The 13,425-nt window shown below is 39.7% G+C and overlaps 1 protein-coding gene across 1 annotated transcript; it reads left to right on the top strand.

The window, feature by feature from the left end:
* Nucleotides 1-353: 353 nt before the first annotated feature.
* On the top strand, nt 354-13,076 carry MED17 (mediator complex subunit 17). Its single transcript, XM_084226067.1, has 12 exons — nt 354-604; nt 906-1,072; nt 1,471-1,690; nt 3,043-3,179; nt 3,278-3,362; nt 4,506-4,658; nt 5,437-5,567; nt 6,621-6,805; nt 7,320-7,457; nt 8,422-8,539; nt 9,724-9,883; nt 11,908-13,076. The coding sequence occupies exons 1-12, from the start codon at nt 373-375 to the stop codon at nt 12,111-12,113; spliced, it is 1,932 nt and encodes a 643-aa protein (XP_084082193.1). The 5' UTR covers nt 354-372; the 3' UTR covers nt 12,114-13,076.
* Nucleotides 13,077-13,425: the final 349 nt, after the last annotated feature.

Raw genomic sequence — 13,425 nt, 5'->3', positions numbered from 1 at the left:
TTGGTTGAGCTTCCTGCGTGGCCACAGCTGACCATGGGGAATTAGAGGTGAAGTTTTGTTTAGAACGGGACATGAAACCAACTCCTGGTCAAAAACAAGGCCGGAGAAGTAAACGGCACCAGCTCCGACCTCCGGCGCCCGGCACAGTCCCCTCACTGCCCTGGCCCCGCCCGCTCACGAGCGCCTCCGGAGGCAGCCGAGCGCAGTCGGCACTGGCCCCTCCTCCTTCCGAGCTATCTCCGAAAATGGCCGAGCCCGCTCGGCACTGGTCCCGCTCCCTCGCGGGCGCCTCCGGAAATGGCCGAGCCCGCCCGGCGCTGGCCCCGCCCCCCGGGCCCGCCCCCTGCCGAGTGCGGCGGGGGTCGCTCCAAGATGGCGGGCGTGCCGGCCGTGCGCATTAGCATCGAGTCGGCGTGCGAGAAGCAGGTGCAGGAGGTGGGGCTGGATGGCAGCGAGACCTACCTCCAGCCGCTCTCCATGTCCCAGAACCTGGCGCGCCTGGCGCAGCGCATCGACTTCAGCCAGGGCTCCGGCTCCGAGGAGGACGAGCCGGGCTCGGCGGGCCGGCCCTGGGCCGAGCCGGGCGAGCCGGAGGATGAGGAAGGTGAGAAGGGCCGTCAGCCCGAGCCCTCCCGCCGGGATGTAGCTGCTGGAGGCCCGCCGCGCTGTGGCGGAGACGGCCTGCGGCTCCGCGGGTGGTTGGGCCGGGCCTGGCCTGCCTTCCCCCGGGGGCTGGTCACAGTGTTCGTGGGCCAGCCCCAGTAAATTGCGGAGGGAAAGGACAGCAGCAGATTTCATGTCGTGTTGTATTTCGTGCCGTTATGGTCTCTCTGTGTTTCAAAAATGAGCCTTACACCATACCTTTCTGAAGTCCTTTGTTTTTCCTTCCTTTGTTTTATTTTTAGGGTTGGTAAAGTTCCAGCCATCCCTATGGCCTTGGGATTCAGTGAGGAACAACTTAAGAAGTGCCTTGACTGAGATGTGTGTGTTGTATGACGTTCTTAGCATTGTGAAGGATAAAAAGTTCATGACTCTTGATCCAGTTGGGCAGGATCCCCTTCCTCCGAAACAAGTATGTTGTACCTAGTTGAGCACTTTGTGTGGCTTGATGCTGAAGACTTTATTCCAGTGGATTTTTTTTTTCCACATATGATCAGTACAGAATTTATCAAAATGATGCTTTTGATGTGCTAGTGCAGTGCTTTGAGGGTCAGAGTAAGGCTGGGATTGGGAGTTCAGGCCAATTTCAGAAACCTCATTGCTGGAGCTCTAAGTCAAAATGCTACTTCCAACTGTATAATGGTAGTATGCAGGTAGTTCTGAAGAAATTACTGGATATCCAGCAAAACCAGCATATCAGTCATTGCCAGTTAGTTTCCACTAATAATAAATAAGTGTTATTATTTTATTTTTATTTTTATTATTATTATTTTGTGAATTAAAGTGCAAGTATCTTGTTTTTGGTACTAGAATCCTCAGTTTCTACAGCTGATTTCAAAAAAGAAGTCATTAGCTGGAGCAGCTCAGATCCTGTTGAAAGGTGCAGAAAGATTATCCAAATCAGTGGCTGAAAATCAGGAAAATAAGCGACAAAGAGACTTCAACTCTGAACTGCTAAGATTGAGACAACACTGGAAGCTGAGAAAAGTGGGAGATAAAATTCTTGGTGATCTGAGCTACAGAAGTGCAGGTAAACAGTAGGATCTTTTTCACAAGAAGGGATATTTTATGAAATTGTCTTTTTGTAACTAGAAAAAGAGATGGAATATATCTTAATAAATAATTTCAATGTGAATTTATTTATGTAACAGGTTTATAAAGGGACAACCCTTGTTTTAGTATCAGGGAAAATATCTTGGCATCTTCAATCCAGAAAGTGATTTTAAAGGCTAAGTGTAGTATTTTACTAAGGATTTGTTCAGAAAAACAACTGCATTTGCAATGTAGTTGATCACTTGACAGACAGACTTTGTAAATCCTGACTTTTATCTATATTTGGTGTGTAAAGCATTAAAAAAAAGAAGTGAAGAGTTGGTTACTTTTTTTTTTAAATCAAATATCAGAAAATCCTAGAATATCTCAAGTTAGAAGGGAGTCAAAAGGCTTATGATGTCTAACTCCCTGCTCCCTAGAATTCACACCAGGTAAAACTAAACCGTATGACTAAAGAGTGATGTTGAAGGTGGATTATTATGCCTGTTATTCCTACAGTTCAGAAATGATGCCGAGGATATGCCTTAATTCATCGATTACATTTAAAGGGGGTGAGCAGCCCAGGGTTCTAGAGGCCATTATGGAGTGGCAAAGTGAATACAGACTCACACAGAAGCTAGCATGTAGGTACAAAGCAGGCATCAGACAGAACCAAATGTGTTGGTTTCCTGTTGTCATTGGTGAGGGAGGGGAAGGACAAATTGACATTTGTTCATGAAAAAGCTGTGGATGTACCCCAGACTATGTATTTAGTTGATTTACCCTGAACTAGGCGAACTGTGCGCTGGATGAAAAAGGTGTGCATGTAGGACAGATGTGGGTATCTGCTTTTATCAGTCCCTGAATGACTGCCTATAGATTTATCTTTTACAGTCAGAACATGGTTATAGTTTTAAGATTTCTAGCCAAACATCAGAATTCCTTTAAATCAAGAAGGGTGTTTTACCTTTAACTGCTTGCAAAGCTTCACACATTTACTTTTTGCCCTTTTTTTTAACTGGATATCTTTCTTTTTCCTTTCCTTGCACCCAGTGACTCAATTTCAAAAAACTCTTGGCTTCTTCCCATAATTATTGAATACTCTGTGTTAACTTACTGTAAAATATTACACACTGCACAGTGGAGGATTGACATGCTGGTAGAGTGGCATGAGCTTTCTAATATACCTAGGTTTTTTTAAGAAGTCATTAAGAAATGTGAGTCAAGTGCAGATCTTAAGATTTGGAGACTCAGAATTTCATATTCTTCCCAAACAGAAATATGAGGGTTTTTTTATTTGCAGAAGGTGCTTAATATTAAATGTATATGTCTTTGTCCTTCTTTCCTCAGGCTCCCTTTTTCTTCATCATGGCACATTTGAGGTGATAAAGAACACTGACATTGACCTAGATAAAAAAATACCTGAGGATTACTGTCCTTTGGATGTTCAAATTCCAAGTGATTTAGAGGGATCAGCATACATCAAGGTTTGTCAGAGAAACCTTAATAACCTAGTGGCGTTTTGTTTAAGATTTGTATGCTTGCAACAGAGAACAATCATTAAATACTGTTTTCTCTTGCCTAGGTTTCTATTCAAAAACAAGCACCAGACATTGGTGACCTTGGGACAGTCAATCTCTTTAAAAGACCCTTGCCAAAATCAAAACCAGGTACAGCTTATATGTTGTTTTATGAATATGTTCTCAAGGAATGAGTCTGGATATGATGTTTGTTTTAAAGTTTCAGCATACAGCTGGGAAGAAGAGTGAATAAGATTTCCCTTATTTAAACTGAAATATTCTGTTTGGTGCTGCTTGGGCTTTGGAAATCATGCTTTCAAAGCATGCTCATTCAGTTTTTCATATGTGTTTATTCAGTTCTGAAACAGAATTATTAGGGTTGTATTTTGAGTACTCCAGAGCCCCTTTTGTTAGACATTAAAAGCGTGAGCCCATAACTGAAATCAAACCAAGGTGTTGTGTTTCAGTCAGTTACGTCCCACTAATTCAGCTGAACTAATGATTGTTCACTTTTAACTCTGCCCAAAATACATCTTTTGTGTCTGTTGCTCATATGTTTTATCTGGATCTGAAACTCTGCTCTTGGTCTGTGTGTTAATTACCGACAGCTCACCTGGCACATACTGAATGAATCAATGTACTATGTGCCAGTATGTGAAGTTGTAAACTTTTGGATTAAAAAGCCATCCTTTACTCTGTGAAGTTAGAAATAAGCTGGCAGGATTTTATTTCTCAGTTGTCTGATATAGATGCTGGTGCTGTCCTGAACATAGAGTGCTGTACTATGAGGTGTTTCATATGGTATTGAGGGTACATTATGCAGCTTGTGTGCTTACTCACTCCACAATCTCCCAAGAATTTTGGGCCAATAAACCCTGTGAAAACACATTCATGCACTGAATGTTACTGGGTAGTTCATCATAGAGTGAATTTAATACAGCCAGAAGTATCATTGAAAGTAAACTAAAACTTAAAGAGCAGAGGTTCATAAAGAGGCCTTCACAAAAGGCCTGGGAGTGTAATACACTGTTCCATAAGGATGTTGCACTTCAAAATACACATGTACAACGTGTGCAATACAATATGTAAAATTGAATCAAAATTAGTTTTAGTTTTACCTTAAAGTGCTTGCTTAACTGAGGTAAAATTCTGATAATACTCAATTTGGGTATAAGGCACTGACTGCTTTATCTTAGTGATCACACCTGGCTACTGCATAGTATTTGGCATCTGAACAGAAAGGTGGCTTCTCTTTGCTCTTCCCTCCTGCAAACGTTGATTTATACTTTTCAGGTTCTGCTCACTGGCAGACGAAGTTGGAGACGGCACAGAACGTTCTTCTATGTAAAGAAATTTTTGCCCAGCTGTCACGAGAAGCTGTTCAAATTAAATCACAGATTCCTCACATTGTAGTGAAAAATCAGATAATCTCCCAGCCTTTCCCAGGTAGGAAGCTTTTTAAGACGCTTAGCCTACAATTATTTCCCTAAATACTGATTGATGTCGCCTTTTTTAATGCTCTGTCCTTAAAAAAGAAAAAGCAAACACCTTGATTTTTAAAGGTTTTGAAAAACAGAATTTCAATTAATGCACAGTAATTTCTGATGTGCTCTGTTTTCCTTTGTGGTTATGTTTTTTGTCAGCATCACTTAAAACTGTCAGCTGTAATGCCATGTGCATGTGGCAGTTTGGAGCTGAGCATAGGTCATTGCTCCTGGATTGCATGTAGAAGAAATTTAAGACTTGAGTTTATGGGTCCTCAGAAGAACAAAAGCAAACGCTCTTCAGTGAGGATAATTAAACAGCATAAAGGTGGCTCAGAGTCAGTGGTGAATCCTCCTTCTTACAATGGGTACACAACTGATTGTATCATGCAAAGAATGTGTTTCTGGATTGCTTAAAATGTGTGTGATGGTTAATCATTCCTTTGAGAAAGGAATGGCGTCCTGGGGACTTCTTTTTGTGTGGGATTGAGTCATGGAAATTGATGTAAAATTCACCTGCTGAGTTCACAGTTGTCAACACTTCAGTAAATACCAAGTTTTACTTGCTTTTGGTGCTGTGCTCTCCATCATCATTCTTTGATTTTTTTCTGATATACAGTGAATAGCTATTGTTAAACTACTCAGTATAAAACGTGAAGAAAAGCAGTTCTCAGTGGCAACCTTGAATATTGTCAGTGCTCACTTTTTAAAATCTTTTTTTTTCCATCTGCTTTGTATAGGTTTGCAGCTGTCTATTTCTCTTTGTCACTCTTCTAATGATAAAAAGTCACAAAAGGCTGCTTCTGAAAAACAGAATCCAGAGGATCATCTCTATGTTCTAGAACATAATTTGCATCAACTTATCAGAGAGGTACTGCATATATGGCTGAAGTACTGAAGAGTTTTTGGGCTTTTGTTCAGCCTTCTGCCCAGTGTGTGGCACTGGTATAACAGCTAAGTGCCACTAGAGGCCAGTCCTTCTCTATCCATTTGTGGAAGGCAGCCTATTGCTTGGGTTTCCACGGGTGTGGGTGGTTTGGGAGTTCCAGTTAATGCTTTCATGGCATGCTGGTTCTTTACTTAACCTCAGACCTGGCTGCTCACTTCAGAAAAGCCACGCAAAGCTTTTCCCGTGGAGTTCATCAGTTCTGCCCTTTTTTGTGTCTAATAGTGCTTACCGAACGCTGTCAGTGAGCATCTGGTCAGCCATACCCTCAAGAAGGAACAATCAATTGCTATAATAGCTTTGTTTATTTGAATGTCCACTTCTCTGCTTCAGCATTTTAGATTCTTGAATAATCTAGCAGAACCTGGGGTACGAGGTTGAGGTTATGTCTCTTCAGGAAAGAAACACAGTGTTGCATCTCTAAGTAGAATTGAAACCATGTTCCAGAGGGTGTTCACCTCCTAAGAGCACGGCTCTGCAAGTCATGCAGTCATGTGGAACAGTCCAGTGTTTTAAACACTGATTTAGGGTTCATTAAGCTTTGGCTCAGTGCCCACCTTTCCTGTGGACTTCTTTTACTTTGGACATACTGATAAAACTTTCAGTATTTCAATTTATCTTTTTTTTGTCTAAAATACTTCCTTTATTTTTAAGTGACCATTCTTTCTGTCTCCATAGATGTATATAAAGAATAATTATTAGTTGGAGCTACTGCCATGGTACCTAATTTTTTTTTTGTTAGCTAGCACTTTTTTTAAAAATTACTTTCTATAAGGTTTGAAAGACACATACATGGAGGAAGCAAAGTATGAAGAACTGTCTTTAAAGTACTGTCAGGGTGATAAAGTTAAAAAGTTGCACTTTTTGAAAGTACACTCAAAAAACGCGAGGTGAAGCAACATATTGTAGGATACATATTATTTATTGCAGATACATTATTTGGTGCCTTCCTTTTATAACGTCTGTTGGTTGTTGCAGTGCCACAAGCAAACCCTGAGCTCAACAGTGATGCCACATCCAGCTAGTGCACCTTTTGGCCATAAGAGAATGAGACTTGCAGGGCCTCAGGCTTTTGATAAAAATGAAATCAGTTCTTTACAGTCAAATGAAGGACTTCTGGAAAAGATCATAAAACAGGCAAAGCATATATTTTTGAGACGAAGGTGAGTCACAAGATACTCTTGTTACAGTAACGTGTACAATTACATAGAATACAATTGATCTATTTCAAGTGTTCTTAAAACTAGCTGCTGTTTCCTTCATGGTTAATACAGTCTTTTCTTGTAAGTACTAAGAACCAAAAATTATGAAAAAATATGATAAAACAACATTCAGCTAGTAAAAAGAAAAAAAATACCAGATTTCTTTGACATCTCTGACAGTTGCAACATAAGCTGCTGATGATTGTCCCTACTTATCTCAAAGTGCATGAATCCTTTTTAGTATTCTTAGCAGTGCAGTAGCTGATACTGAGTAATATCATTTCAATACTGCTGCAGAATGTATGAGAAATGTACAGAATAAACAAGTGTACTTCATTAGCACCAGAACAGTGCTGAAATAGAGTTTTGATCCACATGTTTCTGTTAAATCTAATAACCTCCTTGCTTCCTGTAAGCAAGATAACAGCACAAAGTGCCTGGATTATTGTGTGTGGAATATGGCTTTATCTTCTAGAACTGCTCGAACCATTGACAGTCTGGCGAGTCGTATTGAGGATCCTCAGATTCAGGCTCACTGGTCCAATATCAATGATGTTTATGAATCCAGTGTTAAAGTTCTAATAACTTCTCAAGGATATGAGCAGATATGCAAGTAAGTATGAGAATGCATGTCTTTTTAGTTGTAAAGGCATTAAGCAAAGGCAGAATGTATTCACATTGTGCTTTAAAGGTTTAGATTCTCTTCAGACAGACCAGTAGGAGTCCATTATTTGTGTGTCTTTGTTTTTCTGACTTCACTGACTTCACTTAAAAAAACTTCACCCATTTTACCCTTTAATGAAGATATTTAGTACATCTTTAATTAGTACAGTTTTCTTTCAAAGAAGAAATTTAAGATGAGAGTAGACACTTGGTGGCAGGGTGGGGGGAACTTCCTTTGCGTAGAGATGACTGAATGCAAAGTATCATTTGATGGTGTTGGATTCTAAACTTCCAATCTGGTCATGGAAAGCTAATCAGTGCTCAGTCCTAGCTTGGTTGCATATGTACTGAAATGTGGGACTCCTGTAATTCATGCAGTAATTATGCATGTTGTTACTGAAATATAAGATTTGATGTTCCAGAAATAAATGCCTGCAGACTGACCAGCAGTGGATTCATTAATGCATCAACAGTGTTTTTTTAGAGCAGTGCTCTCTGGCTGTGACCACAGTGTGGGGCAACCTGCTGTGGGGCAGATGACTATTGGTGCATTTCCAGTCTTGGTCCCAGAGTACATAAGCTGCCCAAGTTTTGTCTGTAGCATAGCACACACCATTTTCCCCTCCACAACTGGGCACGGGGCAGGCAGGGAGCTGTGAGGCTTCCTTGACCTGAACAAATGGAAGGCCAGGTCTGGGAGCATGCCACAGAATATGTCACTTGCCATATTAGAGGCAGCTGTTATGGTGACTGATGGAACTGGAATGTTTAGAGTTGCTGTCCCATTCTATAGGCTTTGCACCATTTGTCTTAGGAATTCGTATCACTGATTGGGTGAGATTCTGTGTTCCTAGTTTCCTGTTTTCTTAAGTGTTTTAATGCTTTTTGAATAAATATGGATCTTGTCTTCAAAGATCCATTCAACTACAGCTGAACATTGGAGTTGAACAAATCAGAGTTGTGCATAGAGATGGAAGAGTTATTACATTGTCCCATCAAGAGCAAGAACTGCAGGATTTCCTTTTATCTCAGGTAGACTCACATATGTTATTCTTCCTTTTCTCATGATGTTGAAAGTTAGACTCTCACTTTCATCTATGTAGAAAATACTAAAAAGTTCAAATTAAGATAGTGGAGAATGGAAGCTGGATGACTGAATTTTCACCATGTTTGTGTAGAGACTTTAGCAATTGTTACTAAAACATATGGCCATTTTTTACTAGGGTCAATCATAATAATTTTTCCCTCCAATTTAAAATGCATTTCTTTATGCTGCTCATTATGGAAGAAACAAGTCGGTGGTAATCATAGCAGACAATAAAGTATTCTATATATGAAACTTACTGTAGCTAAGTTCTTAATGAACCCACAATTACTGTCATTTCAACATTGTCTGTTAATGCTCACTTTGCACCTGTTGTTACTAAATCAGCTGATACTTGAATGAACTCTGTTTTCTTAATTGCTTAGAACAACCTGCTGGTTTTATTCAGAAGTAACAATCTCCCCACTATGCATTATAAATAGTCAAAATACAGGTCTTTAATAACAGTGGTTGGCCTGTTGCAGTTACATAAAACTCCATGACACAGAAAACAAGTTGAAACAGATTCTGCTGAGGTCGTGTCTTTTTGCTCAAGTGCTGTCAGACTTGTTCACAGAGAACTGCTGAATGGTGCTGGATACTTTCTTGTTACAAGGGTTAAGTCATGATACAGGAAAACAGTAGCATTTAAACTCCTAAGCTGTTAGAGCTCAGTGCTTACACTTGAGCATTAATGGAGATAATCATGCATGTGAGAACCTCAACTTTTTTTTCTGAATTTTCTCTGCTAATACTTTCTCATATTTTTATATATTTTACAGCAGAAGTCTTGTTTCTGTTGAAATAGAGGATTGTTTAGATTGTTTTTCTGAGACCTAAATAAAGATTTTTGTAAATTGATAGCAGCATTTATATAAAATGGCTAAGCGTATATAAAAAAAATTCATTTAACTGCATAATAGAGTGGTCTTCTTTTCTGTGGAGGAACTAGTCTAAATTCAAATAACACAAAGTTCTACCATCATATTAAAATGTTCTCTGAAAGCAGAGAACTTAAAGTCACTTTTATAAGTAATTATTGTACAGAAAACAGGCTTGCTAAACTACATAAGCAATTCTTTCTATGGTCTGCTAATACTGAACAGAAAAAAAAATTCTTGTTATGTTTCAGATGTCACAGCACCAAGTACATGCAGTTCAGCAGCTTGCAAAAGTTATGGGATGGCATGTGCTGAGTTTCAGTAATCACGTTGGTCTGGGGCCAGTGGAGAGCATTGGCAATGCATCAGCAATAACTGTAGCATCACCAAATGGAGACTATGCCATTTCAGGTAGTGTTTCCTCTTGCAAACTGAAGTCAAATCTTTCTGAGAGTGTTTGTGGAATATTTTGCTATAAATTGATACTATGCTTTAAAAGTCTACAGACTATCTCTTTGTGTATGGAATTGACATCTAAATAGAATCAACACCTTGCCCAGGAAGCCACTTAATAGAAACCTGATTTAATTTGCACAGGCTTGAAAATATTTCTTATAGTCACCATGGAAAATTATACGTATTATATTAATACAATATTTAAATATATTATTTTTATAAATATTAAATATTTATTTTTATAATATATAATTATATATAATTAATTATATGTATTATTATTTTTATTAGCATAGAAAAAAGAGATTACAGAAACCATCAGGATCCTGAGAGAAGGGAACAAGATAAACAACAGGATCAGAACTCCAAACTTAGGGAGAACAGTTTTGGTCTCTTTAGGGGTCTTTTTGAAAGAATCCTATAGGATATGATCCTATGGGCTAGGAAGAAGAGGGGTCCAAGAGTGCTGTTTGATTATTGTTTTCAAGGGTCACCTTTTTCAAGCTCAAGAATGGTCATTCTTAATGTTCAGGAAGTTGTGCAAAGGTGACAGAAGACCTGTGTGTATGAACAAGGAGCCCATGGCTGAACTCATAACATAGGAAGGAAGCTCCAAGAGATGATAAGTAGTTGTTCTGGGAGGGATATTGAGAGACTATCCAAGCATGCATTGGTAAGGACAGGAAAGCTAAGGATAGGATAGGAATCTGGTGAGGGATGTACAGGGCAGCTTCCACATGTATGCCAGCAGCAAAGACAGAAGAAGGGCTTCAACATGTATGTCAGCAGCAATGGATAGATTAGGGAAAATGTGGGACTGCTGTTAAACAGAGAGAGTACCTGGTGGCACAGTTCATGGAGGAGGCCAAGGTACTCAGTCCCTTCTTTACTTTATTAAGTCCTAAGGTACTTCAGTACTTTCTTTACTTCTTTGGTCTTAAGACTGACCTTCAGAAATGGATCTGTGAGACGCTTGGGAAATTTTGGGGCAAAGATTCAGCCTCAGTAGCAGAAGACCAGGTTAGATAGAACCTTTGAACAGACTCAACATACACAAGTTCATGGGGCCAGGTGGGATATATATCCATGACTGCAAGGCCACTCTTGATCATCTCCTAAAGGCAAGGCTCAGGAAGGGCTCCTGAGGACTGGAAGAAGGCAAATGTTACATCCTGTATTCAAGAAGGAAAATGTGAGGAACTAGAGTCTGATCACCCTCATTGCAATTACTGGGAAGATGAGTTGGAAAAAATTAGTCTCAGAAGGATTCTCCAAACATACTATGGAGAATATGGTGATGAGGAGTAGTTGGCATCAATTTATGAAAGAGAAATTATGTTCAATCAGCCTGATATTTTTCTTTATAGAAGGTTATCTTGGTAAATGGGGGAGAAGCTAGATGGTACCTCTCTGTTTATTTAAAAAGCCAACACACACCACTCCCCAACATGAAAACACAGAAACCCATCCAAGCCAACGAGGCACCACCACTAGTCTCGCAGAATTTTGTGTTAAAAGTAACTGCCTCATGACTTAGATCCTGTCTATTTGAGATAAATCCACTAGAAACAATATATTTTTCAATAGAATAGTGGGGAATATATCCAAAGAAAGAATGAGCAATGAAGCCTTTGCCCTTCCTGGCATCACTGAGGAAAAAGAAATGCATTTGTAAGGTGTACATTTTGGTGTTTATTAAAAGTTTCTCTGTCTTGAACTAACCAAGAACCTGCAGCTTGAAAGCAACAAAATCATAGAGAAGTGGGAGATGAGAGAGAAAATCCAGAGAAAAAGCTTTGAAAAAGAAAGGAAGAGAATTTCCCTTGTTTGCTTTCAGCATGTTTGGAATTGAGTAGGAGTAAAGTATGGAATACACAAGGAAGGAAGTATGAAATACACAAGTAAAGTATGGAATACACAATATTTAGTATGAGGCATGCCTACAGTGTCAAAGTGCTCATTGAAATCTTTCCCCACAGTCCGTAACGGTCCGGAAAGCGGCAGCAAAGTCATGGTTCAGTTTCCACGGAGCCAGTGCAAGGATCTCCCCAAGGGCGATGTCCTGCAGGACAGCAAGTGGAATCATCTCCGGGGGCCATTCAAGGAGGTGCAGTGGAATAAAATGGAAGGGCGCAACTTTGTCTATAAAATGGAACTCCTCATGGCTGCCCTAACTCCTTGCTAGTGAAGCATCAGCCTCTCTCTGAGGGCTTTGAAGTGTCTCTGTGCAATGATAACTGCCCGTGCAGCAAAGGGCAATGGGAGCTATACAAGAAAGCAAAACCAAATTTATTTCCTGTACAGAAATAGCCATTTTGGTATTTGTAATAAAATCTTTTTCAGTGGCATATGAAATACATACAATTTTTTGTAAAAGTTCCTTTCAGCTGTATCTTTGAAATTTGCTCTGTCCAGAGTGACATAGATGAGTAATTAATGTATTTTTGTTTATAAAATTAAATTTGGTAGTCCTTGAGTTGAAGCATTCTTGAGTTGGAATTGATGGGGATTGAGTTGTACATTGATGGGGATTCTGGGTGACCCATTTCTTTTTGAGAAATACGTTTACTTGGCAGTTTAATTTGAGAGTGTTACAAAGTCACTGCCTGTGGCAAAAGTCTTTTCTCTCTGATGGCCTGTGTCATGTCAGCTACTTTGCTTGTTTTTTGAGCTTGTTTTTTACAAGAATATAGAGGACAGGGTCTTACTTGGCTGGCAAAGTTCTGACAATTTTAGTTTGTGGGTGATTTGTGACTTTGTGACTGTATAGAAGGAGGTAACTCTCATGCAGTAAACCTCCACACTTGAGCACCTGCGTCTTTCTCCTGCATTCTCCATGATTATCGTTCAGGGAAATAACAATATCTTCCCAAATATCAGCTCTTTTGAGTTCTTCCAAAATAAAAAAAGTCACATTTTTTATAGTTTTGGTTGTAATTGTAGCCTTCTTGAAACTTATAGTATGGTGTTCAACAAAGCTTTCATTTCGTTTGGTACTTAAGTGCCAAGGCTCTCTTTGCAACTTGTCTGTGTAAACTGGTTCATATTCATGTCCATGTTGTCTTATGAGATGTCTGTCTGTATATATATATATATGAACTTCTTGCACATAAACATGATCAAATTGAGCATCACACTTCCATGGTGACAGTTGTTATTTTGTTATATTCTCAAGTATAAAGAATAATTGCAGGAAAATAAGCAGCAAGCTGCTGCTCAGTATCCAGAGCAGTTCTTGTACTTCCATTGGTGTTGGCCAGCATGGAGCATCTTGTTTCAGTTCCTGTAAGTACTTGCTTCTGTGTGCCTGAACTAAGGGAGAGAAGGGTTTTCCTTTCAGGTGCTCATGTGTTACCAAAGACAACTGATGAAAATTAAAAGCCCTAGTTGAAAATAAGTCTCTTGAACTTGCAACAGGGTTGAGCCTCATGTAACCCCCATCATGCCAGGTCCTGTATTGCTGTGCCAGCAGACACTGTGTGATTACAGGCAGAGGG

Source organism: Fringilla coelebs (genome assembly GCF_963513975.1).
Source record: "Fringilla coelebs genome assembly, chromosome: 2".
NCBI lineage: Eukaryota > Metazoa > Chordata > Aves > Passeriformes > Fringillidae > Fringilla > Fringilla coelebs.
This window is presented reverse-complemented; position numbering and strand designations above follow the sequence as displayed.

Bases quoted from the DNA above. Each gene is read 5' to 3' on its own strand.
- MED17 (XM_084226067.1), top strand. From the start codon at position 373: ATGGCGGGCGTGCCGGCCGTGCGCATTAGCATCGAGTCGGCGTGCGAG. The intron at 1,073-1,470 runs GTATGTTGTACC...TTTTGGTACTAG, and splicing joins ATCCCCTTCCTCCGAAACAA to AATCCTCAGTTTCTACAGCT. The intron at 3,180-3,277 runs GTTTGTCAGAGA...TCTCTTGCCTAG, and splicing joins AGGGATCAGCATACATCAAG to GTTTCTATTCAAAAACAAGC.